The sequence below is a fragment of the Elgaria multicarinata genome, chromosome 9, assembly GCF_023053635.1.
Source record: "Elgaria multicarinata webbii isolate HBS135686 ecotype San Diego chromosome 9, rElgMul1.1.pri, whole genome shotgun sequence".
Lineage (NCBI taxonomy): Eukaryota > Metazoa > Chordata > Lepidosauria > Squamata > Anguidae > Elgaria > Elgaria multicarinata.
Window position 1 is genome coordinate 41946928 of NC_086179.1, and position 26574 is coordinate 41973501.

General features: G+C 40.1%; 3 protein-coding genes and 1 non-coding gene across 7 annotated transcripts in view; 1 reads left to right on the forward strand and 3 right to left on the reverse strand.

Moving 5' to 3' along the window:
- The window catches only part of APAF1 (apoptotic peptidase activating factor 1), a 50861-nt gene extending 45886 nt beyond the window's left edge, over positions 1-4975 (reverse strand). Inside the window, exons 1-4 of one of the 2 annotated variants that reach the window (XM_063133723.1) lie at positions 4918-4975; positions 2561-2660; positions 2127-2307; positions 683-872 (exon numbers count right to left, since the gene is read on the reverse strand). In XM_063133723.1, the coding sequence (XP_062989793.1) occupies positions 683-872; positions 2127-2264 (328 nt within the window). In that variant the 5' untranslated portion in view covers positions 2265-2307; positions 2561-2660; positions 4918-4975. Of the gene's footprint in view, positions 1-682; positions 873-2126; positions 2308-2560; positions 2662-4917 lie in introns of those variants that run through there. The other variant, XM_063133724.1, reaches the window with a different exon arrangement.
- Positions 4976-5393: 418 nt separating this feature from the next.
- On the forward strand, positions 5394-15729 carry IKBIP (IKBKB interacting protein). Of its 2 annotated transcripts, XM_063133738.1 has the most exons (5): positions 5394-5485; positions 5791-5987; positions 7188-7305; positions 8792-9596; positions 13487-13514. In XM_063133738.1, the coding sequence occupies exons 2-5, from the start codon at positions 5827-5829 to the stop codon at positions 13489-13491; spliced, it is 1089 nt and encodes a 362-aa protein (XP_062989808.1). In that variant the 5' UTR covers positions 5394-5485; positions 5791-5826; the 3' UTR covers positions 13492-13514. The 2 variants fall into 2 exon arrangements, with proteins under 2 accessions (XP_062989808.1, XP_062989809.1); XM_063133739.1 differs by lacking the exon at positions 8792-9596 and having other exon boundaries at positions 13487-15729.
- A 536-nt stretch (positions 15730-16265) lies between these two features.
- On the reverse strand, positions 16266-25251 carry SLC25A3 (solute carrier family 25 member 3). Of its 2 annotated transcripts, none has more exons than XM_063133741.1 (8): positions 25189-25251; positions 24873-25038; positions 21200-21327; positions 18820-18999; positions 18533-18714; positions 17501-17673; positions 16633-16743; positions 16266-16553 (listed from the first exon to the last, which is right to left on the reverse strand). In XM_063133741.1, the coding sequence occupies exons 2-8, from the start codon at positions 25024-25026 to the stop codon at positions 16393-16395; spliced, it is 1089 nt and encodes a 362-aa protein (XP_062989811.1). In that variant the 5' UTR covers positions 25027-25038; positions 25189-25251; the 3' UTR covers positions 16266-16392. The 2 variants fall into 2 exon arrangements, with proteins under 2 accessions (XP_062989811.1, XP_062989812.1); XM_063133742.1 differs by lacking the exon at positions 21200-21327 and adding an exon at positions 20911-21035 and having other exon boundaries at positions 25189-25247.
- Positions 18120-18358, reverse strand: LOC134404368 (small nucleolar RNA SNORA53). The gene has a single exon (XR_010025874.1). It is a non-coding gene; the product is annotated as a small nucleolar RNA SNORA53 (small nucleolar RNA).
- Positions 25252-26574: the final 1323 nt, after the last annotated feature.

Consider the following 26574-nt stretch of genomic DNA (forward strand, 5'->3'; position numbering starts at 1 on the left):
GTTTTAGTAACTTGTATAGATTAAGAGTGCAATCCTATACCGCCCAATAGCTCCGGCTATTGGGCGGTGCACTCCCATGCGCAGAGGGCTCTGAGTTCTATCCTGTGCCTTGGTAGCAAGAGCCAGGCAGGGTGAGAGGAGGACAGAGACGATCTTGCCTCCATTTCTTCACTTAAAATACAAAAAGCAGGTACCCGGGCCTCTGAACACGTCTAGCTGATTTACCTTTTGATGGGCAGGTTTGGGACTGGAGAGGCCATAGGATACTGCATACCTGTCCGACTTCTCATGAGGTTGCAGTTGCAACCATGTAAGAGAAGCTTTCCAAGGCAGCTGGGGGTGAGAAGATCCACAATTGGATCTTCTTCTCCACACTTGTAACTCTGTCTACAGGCCCAGAGAGGATCCACAGCATACTATGGTGCCCCAGATGCTGTCTAGGGGCCACAGCATTGCTCTCTAAACCACTTAGAAATGAAGGTTCCATTGGAATTAAATATTTCTTGAAGATTACTGAATAAGACAATTTACAATGCAATACTATACATGTCTAATCAGAAATAAGTCTAATTGACTTCAACGAGGCTTACTGTCAGGTAAGTAAATATAGGATTGCAGTCTTAATTATTTCAAACATTTAGCACATTATGTTCTTATGCAATAAGTAGCTTGTCATACTGACCATATGAGGTTACTCCATCCATAGTTTTTTTCCCATTGTAAGGAGAAATAATGGGGATACCATCCTGAAGAAGAGCAGCAAGATCTTTGTAGCCCTCATGAAGCAATGCATTGTAAAAGGATATGTATGCATGATTATCTTTGGCAAGAATTATTTTTACTAGCATAGCTGCCCTCTCTCTTTGTGTAGTCTAGTGGGGGAATAAGAAGAGAATAATACAGATTTGATGCAATCTATCCAAAGTTCTTCACTTTTAAGTCCCATTGATTTTCAGGATATGTTTAAACTTTTCCCACTGAAATCAAAAAAGCTTAAATTTGGCTGGATTGTACTTTATTATATAGCAACCAACAGAAGATGACAACTGCTAAGTTATTTAGGCTGTAAAAGAATGTTAAAGAACATTCTATGCAAAGTTGTATACTTTTGCAACCCAATGCTATGCATGTCTATTCTAAAGTAAGCCTCGTTAGTTCAATGGGACCTACTTCCAGGTCAGTGAGTGTAGGATTGCAGTTTTAATTCCTATGTATTCCAATGATACACATCCCATAGAATCCTCATAGAACATTATGTCCTTAGTAGTACCTGTACTAGGTGCCTGTTTATAAAGTCTTAACTCAAAGAAAGACCTGCCTGTGTGAATAAATATATGTCTCATTCACAACCTCAGGGAAAGTGGCTGCCCAAACCAATGAAAGAACTGCAGCCCAGAAACATTTAGATAGAAAAGTCTGAAAGAACTGCAATCTTAAAACATTTAGATGAAAAAGTCTGAAAGAAGGGCAACCTGGTCTTCTAGAAGATGCAGATAGTGGAATTTATTATACAAACAACGCACGTCTATTCTGCTATGTTGCCCATTAGTCATAATGGTATGAAGTTATATAGGGCTGGATTCAGACTAACACTGCAATCCTATACATATCTGGGAATCAATGGGCTTACTTCTAGGTAGACATGCAATGAATTGCACTTTAAATTAATTTCACTTAGCTCCCACTGAAATCAATGTGAATAGTTATAATTTATGTCCCACTGATTTCAGCCAGGAATGTGGGGACGTTGCTTACATGTACACCCACATCCCCCTTCACACTTTTGCCTTTCATGTGAGCAGGCAAAAACCTTCATAGGGCTTTGTGTTCCACTAATGTCCATGACAGTCAAAACAGCTCTAGGAAATTTATTTCTAGTCATTCCCCATTTCGCTTCTGCCAGACTCCCTGTTTTAAATACTGATTTGCAAATTGTGGCTATTTTGCATCTGGCCAATGTGGGGTCCGTTGTGGCAGCAGAATACCCTAGGATGACTTATGTCAATTGTGCAATTGCACAGTGAGCCTTGTGCTGGAGCCTGAATTTGAATTTGCTAGCATACTGGCAGCCTGTGAGTGCTTAAATACTAATATAAACCAACAGACAAAAATCTCAAGTGGTTTACCTGGGCTTTCACTTTCTCCTCTTCCTGTAATGTTAATGCTTCATCCCCAATCATATGATCCATTATATAAGAAGTCTTGATATCTCTTTCCAAAGCTTCGCAATTCTGAAGCAAATGATTTAGAGCCTTCACATCCATTTTCAATCCAACTTGCTTCTTCCTTGCTGAATGGTAACATGAACTAGCCAAGATGTTGCAAGCACAGTCAATTTCTAAGTCCCATTATGAAGAGGGGAGAGCAACTTGTGGCTCTCCGGGTATTTTGGCTTACAAATCCCAGCATCCCTCACCATTAATCATAGGTGGGAGATGTAGGCTGAAATACCTGGAGAGCCACATGGTCCCTCTCCTATATTATTTCAAAAAATAATACCTGTATTTTTAAAAAATGAATGACAAATAATATTGATTCTTATTAGTCAGACAACACTTACCAGTATCTCAACCTGCAAATAACTCTGAAGACATCAGTATGTGGATAGTTTTCAAATTATTCAGTATTCAGGTTTATGATGCCCTTTTCCAGATAGGATACTGAAGATAGCAAGATAAATAATAAGGGAACTTCATCATTTATAATTTTTGGTTTCTTTGGCATTGGGAAAAAACACAGGCTATAAGCTAATTTAAATAACATTAACACACTTCAATTTCTGGACCTATTTAAGGTTTCGTTTAGATGTGGACTAACAAAAAAGTTAAAATCTTTTTGCATATAGTAACTGAATTAGCTTTTAAATTTAGATAAATTAATTGAATTAACAAGTACTTAGCCTAGGCAGTATCCAATTAGGGCCTTCTACATGTTGCCAGATCCAGTCTGCAAGCATCCCCTACCACTTGCACATGATATAGCGCTTCAGGAGGCAAGACCCCAAACAAGCAAAAACGCTCATTTTGGAAGTGGGCAGGGGTCTGGCAATCTCCCTCCCATCAAAAAACGAGTGGTTTTGCTCATTTCAGGGTTTATCCCTGAAACACTATAGCATACTATGCAAGTAGCAGGGCCTGGTGGGAAATTGGGGCTGGCTGTGCCTGGACTGAAATTGGCTGCATGCAGAAGGTCCCAACTGCCCTAAAACGTCTTTTACATGGGAAGTAGAAATCATTGTTTACATAAAAGGGGATGGGTAGTATTGTATACAATTGCAGAGCTTCAAATATAAGTTCTGTAGAGTGTAACAGCAAGCGAAAACAATATACTGGAATTCAAATGTTTCTCCATGAGCCCCTGCCAAAGGAAGTAAGGCAGGTGGCTACCAGGAGGAGGAGGAGGAGGGCCTTCTCTTCTGTGGCACCCTGACTGTGGAATGAGCTCCCTAAGGAGGTTTGCCTGGAATCTACACTATACTCTTTCAGACGCCAGGTGAAGACCTTTTTATTCTCTCAGCATTTTAACAGTCTATAAATTTAATTTTAACTTTGCTGTTTTAGATTTGTATTTTAAATTTGTATTTCTGCACTGCTGCTGATTTTATCCTGGTTGTGCTTTTATGTGGTATTTTATATCATGTTTTTGTGTTTGTTTTATACTTTGAATGGTTTTAATTTTTGTGAACCACCCAGGAAGTTTCAGCTATTGGGCAGTATAAAAATGAAATAAATAAATAAAATAAAAATAGGAGCCTGTATTTCTGAAACCAACATAATGTCTTATCAGGCTAGAAAAGGGGCAGACAATACGGTGCCTTCAGATACCTTTCTTGGCATCTGCAGAGGTGTCCTTCCTACCCCATTTTTTAAAACAAAATAACACAGTTGTTTAGTGGCACCTATGTGCTTCCAGCAAAGTCAAGCCCTCTAGCTACTCCCGTCTTCTTCCCATGAATTCCCATACATACTGCCCAGGGCAGTTTCTCAAATTGCCAAATGTGCACACAGGCCCAAATAGGCTGCCCATCCCAGAGCTAGAATATATACATTTATGAAGACGCTGCTGGCAACAGTAAAAGATATTCTGAATCATGAAAAAGGTGGCTATTTAAGGTGTATGCTATTATCTTGGCTATAACTAGCCTATTTAGCTGAAGAATGTACACAAGAACATGTAATGTATACACAGAAGTATTTAAATCTTAAACTTCACCATCAGCATGTCCTAGGTTTAAAAACTGGGAAAGTGCCATCTAGCGGGAAGGCATGGAAATTATATATAATCTTGTGTGTTTATCAATGTGTCATGTCAGCAGAATTATTCAGAACAAAAGGCTCAAGTAATTGGGTGCAAAAGACAATATGAAGCCAGATCTGAGGTTGCCTACTCGAATCTATTATTACTAAGATTGCATTGTTGAGTTCGTGCCAAGCCTTTAGGCAACAGGTTACAGTCCGAGTGTCGGGGTGAGTCTAGCGACAACCTCCATATGCAATCTCCCCGCGGGTACATATACTTCAGCTGTTTCATACTAACCAAAACTGTCATTTGCTTTCCAAAAAATACGGAAGCAAACTTCTGTGAAGTGGACAGACAGAAAGCAGCTCTATCAACCTGAAATCGGAACCGCAAGTACCGAGTCTTCTTCTCCGGATATTTCGGTGCCAAGGATGCTTAGCTGCTGCACTGAATATTCCCCAAATCGTGAACGCTCCCACAGCGGCCCACCCCCAAATTGCCCCCCCCCTTTTCATTTTCCTCCCTCCCTGCTCCGGTTTCTTCTTCCATCCTGCATTCCTTCCACCAAACAACCACATTTCATTTTCTCTTGCTGAGCTTATTTACGGTCTGTGTACCCACCACTACCAGCACTCTTCTCCTGTCTTCCCCTCCCCTCAGGGCTGCTGGATGGGTTACCTCAGGAACAAGCAGCATGTATGGGTGCGGCGCGAGGGAGCAGAGAAGCCCCTAAAAGGAACTTCAGCTCCCGCCCCCCACCTTCGGCTCCCCTGGAACTACCGGTCACTTCCTCCTTCCCCGGGGCAAGGCGAGGCGAAAACGGGGCGGGGCAAGGCAGTGCGGCGAGTCTCCGCCAGGGTCTCGAAAGGGAGGCGCGAGCTCGGGAGAGAAGTCAAGACAAGCTGCTGCCGCCGCGCCGCCGCCTCACAAGCAGCCACGAGGCTCCCCGCCCCAGCCATTCGCTCATTGTCTGGGTTCAGCTCGTGCCCGCAAGTGAATAGGGAAGCGCGCGCGAGAAAGCTCGCGACTGCGCGCGCGCCTCTGCTATTATTATTTCTTTATCGCCACGCTCGCACCCTGCGAGAGCGCGCGAAGGGAGGCGGAGTGATGATAGGAACAGCGGCGAGCATGCGCAGTGACGTGGCGTGCCCGAGTCGGCGAAGAGCCGCGGTGTTTGCGGGCAACTAAAAGAAAAGTTGGAGAACAGCGAGGTCGCGTCCCGTCCCGCCCCCTTTCTGATCCACAGGTAACGGGAGAGAGGGGGGAGACGGTGTACAAAATGGGGAACGAGAGGGGGACGTGATTTTGGGAAAGGGATGAAGGCATCTGAGGCTACCATTCTAAATGGCATTACTGGGAAGCAAGTTTCTAGAATCTCCATTAGACTTACTTATGAGGATTGCGCTGTAAGGTTGCAGTCCTATGCACATTTACAGGGAAGTAAGTTCCATTGGACAAAGTGGGACCTCCAAATAAAACGAGGAGCATAGATGAAAACGGCCTATCTCTGAAGTGGATTTGGAAGTAGCGAGTGTGTTTATCTTTACTTAGATCCGTGCAAGGATTCTGTATAAAGACACTGTAAATATGTCTGAAGTTAAGCGAAGAAAGAAAGCTAACCTTTCAGCCAAACCAGATGAAGAGCAACAAAATAAGCAATCGGATTTGGGGAGTAAAAATTCTGTGTGGATGGAGCCACGAACGGCCTCAAGTTTACTGTCCCTTGCTGCTTGTGTAGGACTAACATGGTAAGCAAAACTGTAAGAAATGTGTTACATGTACCAAAGGGGCTGTAGTTCAGTGGTAGAGCACATGCTTTGCATGCAGAAGGTCCCAGGTTCAGTCCCAGGCATCTCCAGGTAGTGGTAGGAAAGAAATCTGTCAATCTGGAGATCTGATGGCAAGTGCCAACAATATTGAACTGGATGGACCAATTGCCAGAATAAGGTCTACGTTGCAGTGCCCTTCCCACAGCCAACAGATTACTCACGAGGAAATGCAGCCCTCAACGGAAAAGGAGTTGCCCACCTTTGATCCACAGTAATTTCTTAATTCTTGATCTTGTTGGTAGGTTCGGCTTTCAGGCTTCAGTAGATTTATACTATTACATTTCTTACTTTTTGTGTATGTCTTGTTAAGGAAGTACTTTGTGTTTGCACTTATAGTAAATACTGTTCTTGTAAATTATAAAAACAGGTTTAGGCTATCATCCTATGAACAATTCCTTGGGAGTAAGTCCCGTTCAGCTCATTAGGACTTACTTCCAAGTAAACATGCATAAGATTGAGCTGCCTAAAAAACGACTGTGAGCCAGTTAATGCTGATATTTATGCAAAAAGAATGAATAGCTATCATGTTTGATAGCTAACCACTTAGTGGAAAACAAATTTGAAATGTTAATTCATAGACTTACTAAAACATAGCTGTTCACATAACCTTTGCTTGACAGTATGAATGTGGTGTGTGATGTCATTCCTAACTACTAAGCTTATTGGCTTTGGTCCAAAAGCTACATTTATGATATGGGACTTTCCTGCCCTCCTCTTTCCCCTGTGCCCTCCTTCCAAAAATCTGCTCATGAGGGCTGCAGCGAGAAGAGAAAAATCACCCCAAATTGGGAATCTTCCCTCCTGTTGTGGGAGCAGAAATGTGTTTGGCTTGTGCAATACCATTATGGAACCTGTTCTTTTAGAAACTTGTTATGTCTAATCTTAAACCTATACTTTTGTAAGGGATTTTGAGAGATACTAAATGCTTGCTTTCAAGTTCTGCAAGACATTTAACTGTCCAGCTTTTTATGCTGCTGCATTGACAAGACAGTGTTCAGTATGAGAATGCAGTAACTGATAAGCTACGTCTCAACTTCTCAGTAAGACATTATAGGTTGGGGGGGCGCTCTTAATCTTTATCAGGCATATTTGCTGATTTTGTTTTTCTGCATTTCGCAGGTTTCTTTTTCAGCAGTCAGCTCAGCTGGCTGCTGTAGAGAAGAAGTACCATTTACTAAAGCAGGATGCAGTAAAGTTTGAAGATATGGAAAATAAGATTAATATAATCTCTGAGAAGGTAATAACTCAAAATGGTTATAATTTTATGCTTTGTATCTTTCTCTGAAATCTGCAAGATAATTTTCATCAGCCAGTATTAAATGTACCTTCTTAGGGAAACTTTGTTGGGATTTTGCGATCATGTTTAGGCACAAAATTAATCATCCATATATTAACTCAGGTTCCTCTGTAAAATCCAGGAAATGTAATATGCTTAATAGTTCAATCCTGTGCATATCTACTCAGAAGTAATTACTATTGAGTTCAATGGGACTTCTTCCCAGGTAAGTGTGTACAATATGTTGATTAAACCTGCAATTCTAAGCTCACTACAGCACAATCCTATGCATGTTTAGACAGAAAAAGCCCTACATCTCCCAGCATTCCCCAGACAGCATAGGAGTTTTAGGAGTTTGTTTGTTTGTTTGTCTAATCATGAATAGAATTGCACCCTAACTAGGGAGTAAATACATTTGAACTTGCTGAGACCTATTTCTGAGTAGACAAATTTAGGATTGCCCTGTGTGCATCTTAAGTCTCAATCATCTACTTATAATAAAATAGCAGCATAATTGAGATTTTCAGGATGTTTTAATATGGGTATGTTTTCTTATCTAACAGGTGCATACGTACAAATGACAGCTGCTGAAATTCCCTTTTCTATACAGCTGTTAAAGATACAGGAGCCCTGTCCTCATTTCCATATGCTCACCCTAGCTGTTGAACTTTTTTTCAGCCCAAGGGCCAAATTCAATTTCAGAGAAGCTCTCAAGGGCCACATTCCACTGGTGGGTGGGGTTGAATATTCTTGCTGCCACTAAGCCTTAGAAGACACTTTTCAATCCTTTAAGAATGTTGGGGAAAGGAAACCCAAGAAACCACCAAATGATTGGTAGTTGAGGGGAAAGGAAGTGGGGCACGACCCTCTGGGGAACCCCAGAAGGCCAGATTTGGCACTGAAGTTCAACACCCTTGTATTAGCAGTTATTTATTCTACAGGTGGTATAAGAAAATTGTTTTGATTGCAGTAAACTTGTGATCTCAGAGTTGAACATACTGTTTTTACACAAAACCAGTTCCTTCTAGCTGAGTATTAGAAAGCTAATTCATAATGTACTTTTAATTCATTCCTGACTATGCAACACATTGTATTAACATTATGCCATTTGGACAATTCAAATATTTCTTCGTAAACTTTGTCTGCGTTCTAAAGTTGAATTTTGCTTTTTGATAGGGCTGTTCTCTGTTATTGTAGAAATAAAGCTTTACAGCTGCTTCTGCTTTACTTTTGTAAGTAGTATACATAGGAATAGGTTACAATGAACTAGCAATTTGTTAGTCCTCTGATATCAGTCATTTGGACTAAAGGTATTTTAGTCGTAGCATTTGAAAGATGTATCTGAAGAGAAAACTACTTGCATATCTAAGAAAACCTTTCAGTCATATAAAGAAGTATCAGCCCTGTATTAAGTGAAGATGGACATTGTTTTGTGTTATAAATACAGTTTGAATCATCTTTGGGTATCCTGGAAGAATCCTCTTCATCTATCTCTATGATGACCAAATTTGAGCAAGAAGTTTCCAGCCTCCGTAAGATGATATATGACATTCAAGACAGTGAACAGACACATTCTAAACGGATAGAGAGGATTAATGAGAAATTTCAGATTTTAATTGACTCCTGGAAAAAAAGCCAGGCAGAAATGGATACAAATACTAGCAGATTGAAATCAGAAGCCAAGCTTTTACATAGTGAGATTACCTCTCAAATCAATGCAGTAGACCAAAGACTAAAATCTCTCTCTGAAAGACTGAAAGATCTAGAAGACAGTACAGTAAGAAATCTCAAAACATTAAATAGACAAGAAAAAGATGAACTGGCTAAAGTTGAACAGCAGCTGCAGTCTGATATACAGGCAACTGGAAAACTAGAAGAACAGCAGAACAATCTGTTAGCCAGGAATAGGGATCTGAGTCAAAAGCTTGTGGATTATGAACCCAAATTGCAAGAGTGCAAAACCCATTTGCCAGCAATAGGGAATGCTATTCACTCCGTTGTTAGAGTATCAAGCGAGCTGACTGCTGTTGAGAAGAAAATGGAAGACATGACCATAAAGGTTTTTAGTGTGGAAGATGAAATGATGAAAGCTATCTCTGAGATAATGGACATACAAAAAACTCTTGAAGATATGCAGTACGAGAACAGCATAATAAAACTGCAAAATGAAATGCTTGTTTTAAAAGAAAAAGTCAAAGACTCTGCAGATTCTGCAACAGAAGTAGCAGAAGAAAGCCACAATAGTGTGAATGGTAAGAGAACAGAGTTGCCCTGAACAATATTGGTATAGCAGCTATGTAATCTTAAAGTTATCTATTCATTGAAATGTGTGGGTAGTATTCCTTTGATTCCGGTGTACATCTGGAAAACTCAGGATGTGAAGAATAATCAACATATTGCTAACATTTCTATGCATTTATTTGTAGGTTTGTTGAAATAAGTTGGACCAAAAAGTTCTTTGGCTTCAATCCTTCAACACTTAATTGGGACTAACCTCTATTGAACTCAGTAGGACTTACTTCTGGGTATACATGTACAGGATAGGATTGTCAGGGAATTTAAATGCTCAACTGTATTTTAAAATCTTATTTTCTCGATGTGCACTATATTGGGGTTGGCAGAAGATAAATTGGGATGTACTGCTAGATCTCTGGGGTGATCTGCAGTAGATTGGCAAGGGTTTCTAACTTCCAGTTGTTTAATAACAGCAGCATCAAAATGACACCAGCTAAATTAGGCTGGTGAAATAAAGAAAGCCAGGAGCAACCAGGAGTGAAATTTGTGAATGCCCAGTTCTGCTACTGAAAACAAATCCCTAGGCTCAGAATCTGTTCACAGGATCAAAAACAAAGTTGATCCGCCTTGCCATGCCTTACATGAAATTTCAGTGTTTGTTGTTATGCCATTGAGTGGATTCCAGATTTATGCTTGTGGGAAGGTGCTGGTGGCTGTGCTACGAACTACTGCAAAAGAAATAGTTTGCAAATTCGCAACACTTGTGTGCACAACCACCCATTGCTGTTCAATGAACATTAGGTTCTTAAAAATTAGCAACCCAATCCTATGGATTGAATAATCCCCCCTGCTCACCAGTGGTTTCTGATGGCCTTCTGCTGGTTAGCTAGAAGTTTCTGTGATAGTGCATAAGAAAAGCTATGCTGTATTGGACCACAAGACCTATGTAGTTCAGTGTTCTGTTCCCACAATTGCCAACCAGATACTTATGAGAAGTCCACAGGCAGGATATATTATCTCTGGATGGAAAAATATACTTTTTTGAACATAATTACAAAACAGGTTCTAGTAATATGCACAGATAGCATACACTAGTTTTAGCCTTGAAGAGGTAACTAAGCAGTAGGAATACTGTTATTTTTTGGGGGTACCAAAATATAACCTCTAAATGTCAGTATAATAATTTTGTACATACTAGTTTGTGTGCTATATTTCTACACCAGGATTGGGCAGCTTGTGGCCTTCCAGATTTTTTGGCCTACAACTCCCATCAGCCCTAGCAAGTGTAGTTCCTCCCTTTAAAAAGCAGCTAGCTAGGACTCTGAGCCCATCTAACTGACTTATCTTTCAGTGGATGGGGAGGGAACTGAAAAGCCCACATAATACTGTCTTTTCCTGCCAAACAGCATTCCCCTTTTCTCCATCTCTGATTTCTCTTATGAGGTTGCTGTTGTGACCTTGTGAGAGCAGATTTCTCTGGCAGCTGGGAGAAAAGAGCTGCAAACAGATCTCCTCCGTGCTTGGAGCTCTGTCTGTGGGTGTAGGAGGAGGTGATCTGCACCTTTGTGTGGTGCTTGGGATGCTGTCTAGGGACCATTGGATTGCTCCCCCTCAAAAAATTAACATTTAAGAAGGGTAAATGTTAAACATAATTTAGAGACGACTACATAAAATAAATTCACTAGTTTAAATAAACCCTTTTGGAGTGGAAAGTTTGGCAAGACAAAATTATATAGGGGTCTCTTACTTTTACTATGCTTTCTGAGAAGCTGAATGAATTCTTTGCAACGGTGTTCACCACAGAGGATACAGGAAGATGCCTCTGCCTGAACTGATGTTTTCAGGGAGTCTGAGGAACAGGCAAATAGACGCGACAAAAGATGAAGTTCTCAACCTTATTGACAAATTGAAAGCAAATAAATCACCAGGCCCAGATGGTATCCATCCTAGAGTTCTCAAAGAATTCAAATATGAAATTGCGGACCTCCTGACAAAAATATGCAACATGTACCTAAGCTCAGCCTCTGTACCAGAAGACTGGAAGGTGGCCAATATAACACCAATTTTCAAAAAGGGATCCAGGAAATTACAGGCCCATTAGCTTGACATCTGATCCAGCTAAATTGGTTGAAAGCATTATTAAAGACAAAATTAGTAAGCAAATAGAAGGGCAGGTCCTGCTGAAGCAGAATCAACACAGCTTCCACGAAGGCAAGTCCTGTCTCACTAATGTACTAAAATTCCTTGAGAGTGTCAATAAACATGTAGACGGGTGATCCGGTGGACATTGTTTACTTGGACTTCCAAAAGGCTTTTGATAAAGTCCCCCACCAAAGACACCTGAACGAACTTAGTAGTCATGGAATAAGAGAAGAGATCTTATGGGTCAGTAACTGGTTAGAGAACAGAAAACAGAGAGGAGGAATAAATGGTCAATTCTCCCGATAGAGGGAAGTCAATAGTGGGGTCCCATAGGGATCGGTAGAGGGACCAATCCTTTTAAACTTATTCATAAGTGATCTGGAATTAGGAGCGAGTAGTGAAGTGGTCAAATTTGCCAATGACACCAAATTATTTAAGGTTGTTAAATCACAAAGGAATTGTGAGGAGCTCCAAAGGGATCTTTCCAAACTGGGAGAGGGTATCCAAATGGCAGCTGCAGTTCAATGTAAGCAAGTGTAAGGTGATGCCCGTTGGGGCCAAAAAACCCAACTTCAAGTATAACCTAATGGGATCTGAGCTGGCGGTGACCAAACAAGGAAGAGAACTTGAGATTGTGGTGGACAGCTTGATGAAAATGTCCACCCAGTGTGTGGCTGCTGTAAAGAAGGCAAACTCCATGTTAGGCATTATAAGAAAAGGAATTGAGAATAAAACAACCAGTATCCTACTGCCATTATACAAATCTATGGTGCGACCACACAGAATCATAGAGTAGTAGAGTTGGAAGGGGCCTAAAATTTAGAATACGGTGTCCAGTTCTGGTCACCACACCTAAAAAAGGATATTACAGAGATGGAAAAAGTGCAGAAAAGGGCAACTAAAATTATTACGGGGCTGGAGCATCTCTATGAGAGAGGTTACATCAACTGGTATTGTTTCACTTGGAAAAAAGGAGGCTAAGGGGAGACATTCAGGAGGTATACAAAATTATGCATGGTGTGGAGAATGTGGATAGGGAGACATTTTTCTCTTTCAAAATACTAGACCCAGGGTCATCCCATGAAGCTGCTTGGTGGGAGATCCAGGATGAATAAAAAGTACTTCTTCACACAGCAAATAAATTATGGAACTCACTACCACAATTTGGATGGCTTTAAAAGGTTGGAAAAATTCCTGGAGGCGAAGGCTATCAATGGCTATGAACCCTGATGGTTGTGTGCTGTCTCCAGTATTTGAGGCAGTAAGTATGTGTGCACCAGTTTATGGGGAACATGTGTGGGAAGGTGCTGTTGCACCATGTCCTGCCTTGTTGGTCCCTGGCCAATGGCTGGTTGGCACTGTGTGAACAGAGTGCTGGACTAGATGGACCCTTGGTCTGATCCAGGATGGCACTTATGTTCTGCTCCTTCTTCCCTTGCAGTCTAAGAACTCTGTTAATTTATATTGTGCATCTTACCTAAACAATGTAGCTGAATTGAAACCGATGCATATTCTCCCCTCTTGCTGGGAAAACTAAAACCCACTATCAACATGCCTGTTGATGTGATCTACACCAGCTCATGTTTAATATATTAACAAGGAACATATCTGTTAAATGTGCATTTCCTTTTTTCTGTGTATGCTTGTTTACTGAGGAAAGCTACAAAACAGTGTTTAGCCACTGCACTAATTTTGTTTAAATTTAAGGAAATGGTGCAATGGAATTTCAATGTAGTTTTCTTATCAGACTAATTTTCATCTTTAGTGTGAGAAGACATTAAGCTTAATGGAGCAACTGGAAGATCATCATATCATTGTTCGGATGAAGCATCTGCAGGAGGAGATGAACACCATACAGATACAGTCCAATAGGTTAATTCAAGAAGAAGAGGAGCTCCAGCAGAATTTAACATCTCTCTTTCATGCAGTTATTAAATATGAGGAGAGTACAGCTTCTGTAACAAAGAACTTTTCTGTAAGGATTGCCACTGTGAAGACTGATATTAGACGCATTTCAGGTCTTGAAGCAGATGTGACCTTATTGATGGAGAATCTAAATACTCTAGAAGATAAAGTAGATGAAGCTGAAAAGAATACAGTACAGAGTATAGGGGATCTTCTTACAAATAGCATTGACAGGACTACAGAACTAAGAAGTACTGCATCTGAAAATGCTAGACAAATAGAGCGCATTAAAGCAAAATCATCAGAGCTGAATGTGGACCTTAACAAACAATCAAACAAGCTTTTAGATTTGGAAAGTGATAGAGCCAAAGTTCTAACAACAGTAGCCTTTGCAAATGACTTAAAACCTAAAGTGCACAACTTAAAGATGGATTTGGCACATTTGGAACCAATGCTAGACGACTTAACATTAAGAATAGGAAGGCTGCTGGGGGATTTGTTGGAAAGACAGAAGGAAATTGCTTTCCTGAATAAGAAACTCTCTAATTTAACTTCAGTTCAGACTGAAGTTAAGGATTTGAGTGATGATAACTAAAATTTCAGATACAAATTAATGTCCAATCACAATAAAGCAGTTCTAGTAGCTCTTGAAGTATGGTTACCTAGTAAAAGATATCCCCTCATAATAAGGTGTACATTTTGGAGTTTCAAAAGCACTTAGTTGAAGATGCCCTCCTGCTGCTGCTGTAATATAGCAAATAAAATTTCCAAGCATTAGGGATATTTTTATCTATGCAACTGAATCACAAAGCATTTAAGTTACAAAAATATTTATGGAGGTTTCCTATTCGAATCAATGAGAACTATATGGAATCATTACCACCACATGAAAAGCAACAAAACTTGTTGAAAGGGAAGTTAAAAACTCCTGACTGCTAAGTCCCCCACCCATGAAAGCCATCTGAATTTCTACTGCACCCCGTCTGCCCAGAATGGTGGGAGGGATGATTTCCCTCCATACACCTGGAAAGGAAAATCTATTCCAGAGGGCTTGGGGACCTTACAGAACAGCTTCACAGAATCACCTCTTTCCCCTTCTGCAAGTAGAAGCTTCTACTGAAGTGCCAGCCAGGAAGTATAGGGAGAGTTTGATGTAGATAAGAAAAGTGGTTCCTCCATATGTAAGGATACGAGTCCAGAACTGAATGTTGTTTCACTGATTAATATGCTATCAGTGTATATAAACACATTCAAATGGCATGTTTAATCATGCACTGTTAAATGTAATTATAAGTGCCTTTAATATAAACCTATGGTATAGCTACATTTGGAATATTGTGTACAGTTGTGACCAACCCATCTGAAGGTGTAAGAACTGGAAAATATGCAGAAAGAGGGAACAAAATTTTTAAAGGGCTTTGAAGAAAGGCTGAAGCATCTAATATAGAGAGCAAATGGGTGGACTTTCTTTCCCAATATTAGAATTCATTGGCAATAGATTGATAAGAGAAGTACTTCAACAAAATACACACTTTATGGAATACTTGCACAAGATGCAGCAATAGCTATAAATGGTAGGACAGAAAAGTTCAAACAATACTTTCAGTGCTTATTAGCTGCAGTAACTTAACTAGGTTCACAAGCAATGTGTTACTAATAACCCATTAGGAGACAACAGTAATGGGGAGGGCTATTGCTTTTACTATGTCGGTTTTTTAGGAATATTCAGTTGGCCATTAGAAAACTGGATGCTAAATAAGGCATTTATTTCATCCAAGGCATTTAGCAATATGCGATCAGCTTCACCGATCTTGGGTCTGTTTTTAGGTTCATAGCTTAAAGTTGTATATAGTTGTTTTTAGATGTATGTTTAAGTTGCATGCTTTTGTGGTTTTAAATTGTGTATATTGTTTTTGTTTTAATCTTATGTAAACCGCCCAGAGAGCTTCAGCTATGGGGCGGTATAGAATAAAGTAATAATTAATGTGGGCTTTTGGTCTAAGGCAGCAGGGCTCCAAAGATTAGCATCTGTACACCTCCATTAGAAATACCGCATTTGGTTACCTTAGATAGCTTTTACTCAAGTCTGTTTGGTCACTGTGTGAAGAGAATGCTGGAAAAGATGGCTCCTTGGTCTGATCCAGCATGGCTCTTAAGTTCTTAAAGCTGCTTTTAATTTGTGTATGCTATATGCTGCATCATCCAGATAGTGAACCAGCCATCACACACTAGACTGCCTGAAAGAACAAAGCAGTATGTTTACATGCAACCCAAGAACTGGCCAGAGATATACGTACAAACTGTATGTACAATACCCTTTTGGGAATAGTTTCTATCTAGCAGTGGTTATATTTATGAACTGCTTTTGTATTTGCTTTTATTCCAATGCTTTGGCTCTCAGTAAATATTGATACTTTTTCAACAAAAGTAAGATGTCATTGGTAGTGCATATTTGTTCTTAGCTTTGTTGCTAATCCTTATAGTAGCCTTTTCTTGGGTTAGTGGTAAGCATTTGCCAACTTAGCTATATGGTCAATAGATATAAAGCAACCACCTGGATCACCTACTTCAATAATTGTTCTAGAAGACAGCCATCTGAAAGTTCAATATCATCAACTGTGAGACATCAAGTCAAACACTAGTCATTCTAGTAGTTTATTTTGACCAATAGTGACAACAGTGCAGCCCGAGTCAATAAGTTTTTATTCTCCTACATTGCCATGTGTACAAAGTTTTGTGATGTTTTGCTTTCAGTCCATAATCCATCTACTCAGTAAGACCAAGCTTTTTCTTCAAAGATTCTGGCATCTCAGGTGGAGGTGGGCGAGGAAGCTTGAAATAAACTTTAACGGAGTCATAGATGAACCACTGTAGTGCTGTCAGGGTACCAATCATGATGATACGTGCAAAAAGACCCTTCCATACTCCTGTTGGAACATACAACAATGTTAGTAGTTGGAAGCATTTATACACTTTTTACAGTTCAAGATCTGTTTGAATCCTCACCTTTCATTCCCAGCCTCTTCAGTACTTGAAGAGCTGAACTGCCCTTTTCTTTGTTCAACACAGACACCACAGAATCAGCAGGATGTGAGACAATGGCACAGAAGACACCAGCTGAAAAGAAATTACCACCATTAATTTTAAAATTAATTCATTATGAGATTCTATTTCAATAACTGATTAGTCCACAACTACTACAGGGAATTAAGTTTTCTGCTACTAACTGTTAGCATTACAGAAATGTGTAGACTTCACAAAAACTTTAGAAGGGTTGATAACCATGTAATTAATCTGGCTTCAAGATCCAGAGGGATCTGCTGTAGATGCAGAGTGCTACTCTGCCATGTGTCTATTAGGGCCTCAACATAACTTTTTTTAAAAAGGTACTTCAGATGCCCCTGTTGCTTAAAAATAAATAAATCATTAGGTAATGAAATAGTCGAGCCTATGAAAAATACTGACGAGCTATACCAAACAGTGGGTAGTATCCAATCGGTGCCCAATTGCAGGACTTACTGCTCACACAATGGGGCTTTGAGACTTCTAAAAATTACCTGAAATAAGGGAGCTCTGCTGATCTGTACCAATCCAGAAACTAGCATTTCCACAGTGTTTTTCAGAAGTTTCAAGGCCCTTCTGCATAAGCAGTGGGTCCCACAAGTGCAACGGAACTAGCAGAGGAAGATTGGCTCCATTGGATACTGCCCTCTAGATGTTTTAGACTACAACACCTAGCATTTCTGACTATTGGCCATGCTGGCTGGTACTAATAGAAGTTGGCATCTAAAACTTCTGGAGGCACCAGTTTGGGGAAGATTGCTATAGGCATTACTACTATAACATTTCTGAAAGTTAACAAATGTTTCCTTACCAATATAACCTGCTACAAATGTAACAACCAGCTGTTCTCCCTTTGAACATTCACTCCTTGGTTTGGGAACAACATATTTGTAAAGAGCTTCCACAGTTCGTTCAAAGCAGGCAAACTTCATCATTGTGTATGGAATCTGTCTCATCCATAAGGGCGCAACACCTTTGTAGAAACTTCAAAGTAGACACAATAAAAGTAGGAAATTTAAATTTAACTGCTTCTCATTTGAATTTACTGTGGAAGACATACAGGAATTCAGTGAGTGCTTACTTATTAATTTCCCCAAAGTTAAGCTATTTAAAAGGGCTGTAAGATCAATGGCAGGCCATGTGTTTTGCATGCAGAAGGTCACAGACTTAATCCTGGTATCTCCTGGTAGTGCTAGGAAAGAACCATGCCTGGAACCCTGGAGTGTTGATACTGCCCAGTGCAGACAAGATGGACCAATAGTTTAAGATGCCATAAAGTTGAGTTATATTATGAAGTTTATTCCAAGCCAGCCACAGATCAGGCATAATCCAGGAATCCCATCAACTTCAAATGAAGATAGACGTGCCTAACTTGCTCCAGAAAGGACAATGGGTCCCACTCACCCTTAATCTTAAAAGTAAATGATAAACATGTCCACACTCCAGCCAAATCCTGATAGTAGAAAATGACAATACAGCCATTTCTATCAGAACGTAAGAGACTAGAGTGAAGGTATATTATTCTCACATGCCAATGACTCAAGCATCTTTGACTGTACAACCATGAAGTTGCTGATCTCTCTTAAACTGGAACTACTCAGTAGCCAAAGCTATAAGCAGAACTCAGCACAAGAGCCATCAAACAAAGATGGATCTAAGGGAGCATGTTGACACATATTGCTTCAGAAATGCTATACCCAAGTACTTGTTATACAGTTGGATCACACTACGCTAATGTCTAAAGCTAGAATGTCCATAAAAGTTTAGCAACTCATATACAATGATCTTGTGCAAGAGGGTTCAAGGACACTTGGATCTTGCCTTAACTGCTGCCAATACTTACGCCCAAATGCCTTCTTCTGCAAACATTTTTGGAGCCGCTTGCCTAAGTGTATTAGCGTATCCAGGCTGGGTTTGAATACGAACTTTAGCAGCTTCCATTGGAGCCAGAGCAATATCGGCAAAGAACTCTGCACTGGCAGACGCAGCCAAGTACAATGATGTACGCCACAGATAGGAATTTTCCTAAAATAAGTTGCAACAAACCAAAAATGTTTATGTGATCTTCCCTGGACTACAACTAATAAAGGGTAATTAAAATAGTTCTAAGAAATTCAGGAAAAAGCTTACTTCTCCCAACATGTTGCCGTACAGAACTTTGAAGACTTCATAGAAACCAAATTTGCAGAGCCCTTGCATGGAATATCCAAAAAAGGTTGGAGCCCATCCCTTGGCCAAGCCGCGAACACCATCTTCTTTAACAGTAATTGAAAACCCCGTGAAGATGCTCTTATATTTTTGTGGATCCACCTAAACATGTTTTGGAAGATAAACAACATTTTAAGCTTTCAGATATTCACAACTACCACCAGTTTAATCCAAACATGTAGGCATTGTTCTGCGCCTAAGCATTGTTTTAAGAGAGCTTAGAATGAACTCTCTTAAGAGAGCTTAGAATAAGACCAGAATGAGGGGAAAGATTAGATATGAATGTGTCATCACAAAAGGATAAATCAAGTGACAGCGGCAAGGTAAAGTTAGGGGATTTCAGGAAAGAGTTCATTGAAATAAATATCAAAGAGGTTATAACCAGAAAGTTCAAGGATACGAACAGGAATGCAAGTATATAATATTTCCAAGTTTTGAAGCCACTGAAATAAATCTGTATGAAATATAGGTACGCAACTTATCAAACCTAAATTAGGAGTAATTTGAAAACACATCAGATTCTAATAGCCTATTCAATCCTATATGATATACTGGAAGTTGTGATGCACCATACAATTGCAAACCTGTATTCCCTTACCTGGGGGTAAGTTTCATTGAACCCAATGGTGCTTACTTCCAAGTAGATTTGTAGAAATAACTTGGTAGCTCCATACAACAGATAGGAATTTTAGCTGCCCAGTATTCTGATTTCTTAAGTAAACCACCTCATATTAAACTTTCATTATTTATGAGAAAGTTACGTATTATTTTGCAGTAAATACTACTTGCTTAAATGAAAGAATATGAATATTGATTGTTTAATAGAAAAATAATACTTTATGAAAGGGAGCTACCAGGAGAGAGCCATTCAACTTTTACCTCCGTCTATCTCAACAAATAGCACCAAAAGGAAAAAGTGTCACTCAACATAAATGCTACAAAATGAAAAGAGCTGAAATTTTTTCAGCTTTTTTGTTTTCCCTAGATATGCAGTCTGTTAAAAGAAAGCTGAGCTGTTCAGTAATGCTAAAATATTTTATGCAGAAATTGGCAATATACTAGTATTTTTAATGTAGACATTATACAAGACTTCAATACTCTCTGATTCTACCTTCCTACCTCATGTCGCCCTCTACTGACTTGTTCCGTTTCACCTTCCTCTTACTTTCTGGCCTCTTTCTGACTTCAGTATGAGCAGGATTACATTTTCTGTAATGTGGATCATATACAGGTCAAGAAAATTTCCTCAAGACCTTTAGCTGCTTTAGAGAAACATAACACTTGAATCAACTTTGTGAAGGAGATTTCTTACAAGATTGCAAAGCAGCTGTTTTTACCTATATTTGTAATCTATTAAGATATTTAATTACTTCAGTGTCCTATATTTTACTTAACATTCCCTCATACCATCAGAAGCTCAGGTTATCTCATAATTTTGAATAGCTAGATTATTTGACCTCACTTAACTCCCAAGTTTTTGTTGCATGGAAGCCTGTTATTAATATTGATTAAATTGGTTGGGTTTTTCATATACATGCATGAAGTTGCCATTTAAACTTACATAAAGCCATTTACTATACACTACATGCACTATAAGCTTCAGAACATTTAATAATCTAAGCTACCTCGGTTAAATCTTTCTGAAATATCTTGTAGATGTTTGGGGCTGGAAGTACAACAATGCAGAAGGCTGGAAGTATATATTTGAATAACCAACAACAATGTTTCAATCACTTAAGAACATTTAAAGAGTAAATGTCACATATTACTTCAATGCTAGTGACTTGTAATCTTCTAACTCTGAACCCATCTCAATTTTTTAATTTAGAATAGTGTATGACAAATGTTTGCTTCAATATTTACACATTCTTGGAAAGACACTGATTGAGTTGTTCAGCATTACTGTACACCCACTCCTGTTATCACTGGACTTGAAGCAATATATATTATTGAATTCAAGATTACTGACAAGAAGTGGAAAAATTAGTTAATAATGTTTAGCAACATACAAACCTGGATGCGGCACTTCACTAAATCCAAAGGTACAACTGCTGTGTGTGTCAGACCACAACTTAGGACCCCACCAAAGCCACAGAGAGCATAAAACTTGAGTGATCCATATTCACAACTGTATTCCTCTGCAGCAAAGAAAAGACACACCATGCTGTTAAGGAAACCCACATGCAATGTTATAAAAAAAACCTCTTATTTGAGTGAAATCCAAACCTTGCTTAATTTTGGTTAGTAAGATTTCATACTTTCTCATGCTATGTTGCTTATCCTATATGACATGCAATCAAACCTGAATTCGGCATTTAACGAGATCTAAAGGAACCAATGCTGTGTGTGTGGTACCACAGCTAATAATCCCACCAAGACCACAAAGGATGAAGAATCTGCCAGAGCCATATGCACAGCTATATTCGTCTGCTTAAAAAGAGAAATAAGTACAAGTTGGCAAACAGATGTAATAGCTCTTAACAAATTTTACTTTTACCCTAAACCAAGTTTTTCCCTAATACTTTTAATTTATGAAGTGGTTGCATGTCAGTTTACAGCACATCCCCTTTTTATTCTGTTTTTGCTTTTTGACATTCTTGGTGTAATTTCAGTTCTTGCATGAGCTTCAACACTATGTTTAACCTGGTAAAAGCAAGATCATCAGTATTTCTTTATGACTGTCATTTTAAGCAATATGAGTTTTTAATGATATTTCACTGCTTTCAGGTAGAGAGGTGAAATTTGGCTTGTTTGGGAAACCGAAGTAAGTTACCTCATTACCATGCCAATGGTAATATAGGGTGGGATGCTACTTAGTAAAGTGACCCATGTTAACATATGAATACATCAGAAAGCTTCCAGAGTGCAGACAATAGGATTCAAAATATGATCATAACTATCACACAGGAAGAGAATGAGAAAGGTATCAATCAAAAGCTACATTCTGCTTAAGACAGACTTACCCAACCTGATACCCTCCACAGATGTTTGGATTATAAATTCCATCATCCCCAGTCTTGACAATGCTGGCTCAGGATGATAGAAGATAACATCTAAATACATCTGGACGGTGCCAGGTTGGGGAAAGTTAACTTAAGGCAATGCTTTTCCCAATGAATGTCGTGTACAAGAACTCAAATTAATATAAGACTAAGTCAAATGTCCAATTAAATCAAAATGAGGACAGAACCCAAAAGTTCCATTTTACAAGTTATCACTTGTAATTCTTTAGACATCCTTATAAACAGTCTCAGGTTCTTTAGATCCTGAAGTGACCAAATCCTTGTCTTTGTAGTTATAAGAATATATCCTGATGGCTTATTCAACAGCAGTTTTCTTAAGCAAGTGTAAGGCATGTCTTAAATTCAAAGCTGCCACAAATCAACAAGCGGTGAGGCTTCAAAATAATTCAGGAACACAGGAGACTGAACTTAGTGGAATATGCATGTAATTCCTGATGGGCTTTACAGAGCAAATATATAAATGTAGATCTCAAAGGCTTCCAAGTATCCAATGCCCTGCTGGGCTGCTACTGGCATGGTGTGAAGAGCGACAAAAGCTCCTCCCTTTCACAACATTTTACTTTAAATGGGCCTTCAAGCCAGTCTAGAGAAGGCATACTGCTGAAGTTTGGAGAGGCCATGGATCTCTCGTATCCTGTCCTCTTCTCTCCCCATCCTCGAACACCTCTCTCCAAGTCCGCAATCGCGAGCTCGGAAAGCAGCCAGCAGCTGTGACAGAGGAGCACTGGAGGAGTTCCCCTCCCAAGGTTATACCAACATCTGTCTTGGGAGGGAGACTTTGAACAATCCTACATTCTCTGGGACACTCTCCCAGAGATTATAGGATTGCTCTGAGTTGTTTTCACTATTTACATCAAGGCCAAGTTGTTTCCACATGAATGTATTTATGAGAAAACCAGTATGTAGATAATAAACCTTCTAGGAAACAGGAGGAGCAAGCTAGTATCTTAATTGTGTCAAAACCCTGTGTCTTGTGTAGAGATGTGAAAGTCCAGATCTTTTGGACTACAGTGCCCAGCATTCCTGATCTTTGGCCATGCTGGTTGGTGAAGGCTATCTTAAAGCAACAAAGTGATTTTAGGTCTGTAAAGAACATTAAAAAAAGTATTGCTTATTTTTCCAAAATTTCATTTTTGGGGGGGGGGGGGGGAGACTGGCTTTTCCATAGCCTCAAAATTTCTTGAAATTTTACATCTCTAGTCTTACAGCAGAAGGTCTTAAAAACAGAAGGTGACATCCAACATTGTACAAGCAAATTTCTGCTCCGGTGACATGGCTTCCCTTCCCCCAGCCCTTTGGAGCAGATGGGGGGGGGGGGGGCAGCAGGGGAGACCATTTCACTAGTACAAGGCATTCCATTAGCAGAAGACTAATCACACTTGGAGATAACCTGCATATCTGCAGCATAATCTTAAGTATGCTTACTTTAAAATAAATTCCTCTTAGCTCAATGGGACTTGCACTTTGCCAGATGAATTAACTTATCCTCAGTCAGCACATATATACATCCATTGGTGCAAAGGAAATATGAAATGCAAGAGGTACAGTCACCAACATGTCTCTGAACAACTCAAATGTATATAAAGTACAGCGAACACTCACAACAGCAGTGGTCAGTTTGAACGATCTTTCAATTAAATGGTTACTGCTGTTGCAAATCATCGCTATTGATTTTCTTGCATACATTTGACCTGTTTTATATATAAGTACATGCACGTCTGAGTACATCCACACATATGTATGTACCATGCCAACTGAGGCTAATATTTTATGCAACTGACAAAGCAGGCCCTACTTTTCACTCCATGGATCATGATAGATCTGTTAGACTTTCTAAAAGACACACTTCCATTTAGGCCTCTGGACCTCATGTGGTGCGACTTCAGTTTTGAAAGGTCCAATAATACAGATGGCTTCTCTGTAAGGGAACTGATGTTGTGCAACTAGAACTTTGGGAACAACAGCTGACAGGAAATCGTCTCACAAAATTAAATTTTCTTGCAAATTGTTACTTATTTATTCAATCAATCTTTATAATCAGCTTACCATATCTAAAGAAAAATATCTAAGTGGTTTACAAAATCAAAGAGTAAAATGCATAAAATAAATGTAAAAGCTCATTGGTTTAAATGGTTTAAATATTTAAACTAAGAACACAATAAGTACTAAACAAATTAACTGGATATCACAATCATCAAGGAAACCTCAGATCAAGATCGTTAACAGGTGCTTAACATACTCCATAGTTGACACCTCCCAAGTATCAGGCAGGAGGACATATCATGAACCTTTAAAAGTGGATTATTTATTCTGGCTCTGTACTTTAACAATGTAACAGACATGGTGTATTAAAAAACTTACATACCTCAGCACTAACATTAATACAGGGATCCATAATTCAAAGTCCCTTCAGTATTATTCTAACTCTATGACCTTGCGCATACCATCTCTCCTCCACCCCGAACTTTTCAAGAGAAGTCTTACCCACAAGAGAGAAGCCAGTATGCTAACTAGTTGCTATGGAGACAGGCCTTTTTCTATTAACCAGGGATTTCTCCACAGGCAGCATCCTTAAACCACTTTGCTTAAATGGATTGCGGCCTAAAGCAGGGCGACCCTATATTCGGATGAGAAATGCTTGCAGCCAGATGAACGGCATAGGTCGGGCTGAGGCCTTCCAGCCTCAAGGTCGCAGAGCAAGGGGTCATGGGGCTAAAGGGAACTATACCTAGACCCTTCAACCGAAGGAAAGCGAACGGCGTTCAGCCTAGATTAGACACCCTGGTCTCGGCAAAAACGAGAGCCTGGATGACCTTCCTTGTCCTCCAAGCGTTTCCATGTGGGCACACTTACGCCACACCAGAGAGCGAAAACGGAAAAAACACCACCACCACCCCCAAAACCGGGAGCAATGGCGACGTTCTTCTCCCCTCCCTCCGCCTACCTACTTACCTTCTGCGGAAGCGGCTGCTAGGCTCCGCCGAGTGCTTGAGGTCCCCGCGGGCTCAGCCGGACGCTTCCTCGGGGTGAGGCTGTCCTGCTGCAATTGCAGATGAGGAGCGTGGAATGGGTTGAGCCGCACAAGCGGCGCGATAGACGAGAACATGGCGGCAGGAAGCTTCAAGTGGGGGAAGCAGAGATGGGGTTAGTAAGGAGCCCGTCGCGTGCAGAGGAATTGCCCCGCCGATGGCTAGGGGCGAGCTCTGGCACGCAGTGAGGCCTCCGCAGAGCCGCCTGCCCCCCAAAAACCCCTCTCTCAGGGGCTTACCTTCCAAAATGGCGGGATCTCCCCTCCTCGATCTGCTACTCAGCCGGCGCCTCCACTTAAAGGCCGAATATCACCCTTCCTCAATGACTTTGTCCTTCTCTGACGCAAGGAGAGGGGCAGTCGTCCAAAGAGGTATGCTGCCATTGGGCGGCAAGCCCCACGCGCTTGCGTCACTTCAATGACGTTCTCAACAGCCAACCCTGTCTGCTGTTAGATCCGCCCCCTCCTCCTCCTCCCAGGACGCATCGAGATCAGGGACGAGCGTGGAGTAGCTGCGGTGGGGGGAGGGATGTGCGATAGACCTCGGCTCAGGTTGAGACCTTGAAGACTAGGCCGGGCCACTTCAGCGAGACCTTCGTTGGGCTGGCTTGGGCCGGATGAAACTCGTGCTGAGGTGGAGTTTAGCGGAAGACAAAGGGGGCGAAAGTTGCCTGGGAGCAGTCAACGCCTACTTCATTCATTGCTGGAATTTTGTGACGGGGTTTATTAAAAGCTTCGCGTAGTAAAATCTGTGGCTGTTTCTCTAGAGTAATTCAACATAATTCAGAGTTTTCATAGCATCAGTTATAAAATAGGAAAAAGTTATGTTGGAACTGCCTTTATTATTAGGTTTGCAAGACAGGCAAGCACAAAGGTTAGCTAAGGGCGTGATCCTATACGTGGTTGGAGAGAAAGAAGTCCTGCAACATGGCTGGTGGGGAATGCTAACTTATAGGATTATTTTTTTCTGTCTAAACATTGATATGATTGCACCCATAGCTGCTTAACTTGCAGAGCATTTAATAGTGCCATCTACTGCTACTATTCTGTCATAACACAATAGTAGTGTGGCATCCAAACAGTCCTATTTAGACACATTGAAATGAATGGGATTTAGGTTAGTAATAACTAGCCAAAGTCCCATGCATTTCAATGGGTTTGTACTAAGTAGGGGTAACACTATATGCCACCCATAATAGCCAAATTTATAACAGCAAGTTAGACTATGGACTTTTAATTTAGTTGTGAGTATATATTTTAAACATCAGTTTGCGCATTTGATTTTTAATTAGTTTTTATACATATTTTCAGTTGTTGTATTTGCATTACTATTTAAAAAGTAGACATTTCTTAAAATAAAGCTATCCAACTAGCATGCATTTAGATTTTATCATTCCAGAAAGAAATCAATACATCTTTGAAGTATAAAGTGAATTCCATAACTCACCTACATCTGTGGCACATCACTGAACAAGCTTGATTGTAGTAACTCCCAAGATGTCTTTCAGTAATTCCTAAATGAACCATTTAAGCGTTTTGCTGAATTTGTGGGATGGCCAACAGTCAGTAAGGACACTTATCTAGCTGTATGCATGGAGTAACTTCTTTACGGATGGAATCCTATGC

Bases quoted from the DNA above. Each gene is read 5' to 3' on its own strand.
- IKBIP (XM_063133738.1), top strand. From the start codon at position 5,827: ATGTCTGAAGTTAAGCGAAGAAAGAAAGCTAACCTTTCAGCCAAACCA. The intron at 5,988-7,187 runs GTAAGCAAAACT...TGCATTTCGCAG, and splicing joins GCTTGTGTAGGACTAACATG to GTTTCTTTTTCAGCAGTCAG. The intron at 7,306-8,791 runs GTAATAACTCAA...TTATAAATACAG, and splicing joins TTAATATAATCTCTGAGAAG to TTTGAATCATCTTTGGGTAT.
- SLC25A3 (XM_063133741.1), bottom strand. From the start codon at position 25,026: ATGTTCTCGTCTATCGCGCCGCTTGTGCGGCTCAACCCATTCCACGCT. The intron at 21,328-24,872 runs GTAAGTAGGTAG...TCTCTTTTTAAG, and splicing joins AGCAGCCGCTTCCGCAGAAG to CAGACGAATATAGCTGTGCA. The intron at 18,715-18,819 runs GTAAGCTTTTTC...AACTTATTTTAG, and splicing joins ACGGCAACATGTTGGGAGAA to GAAAATTCCTATCTGTGGCG.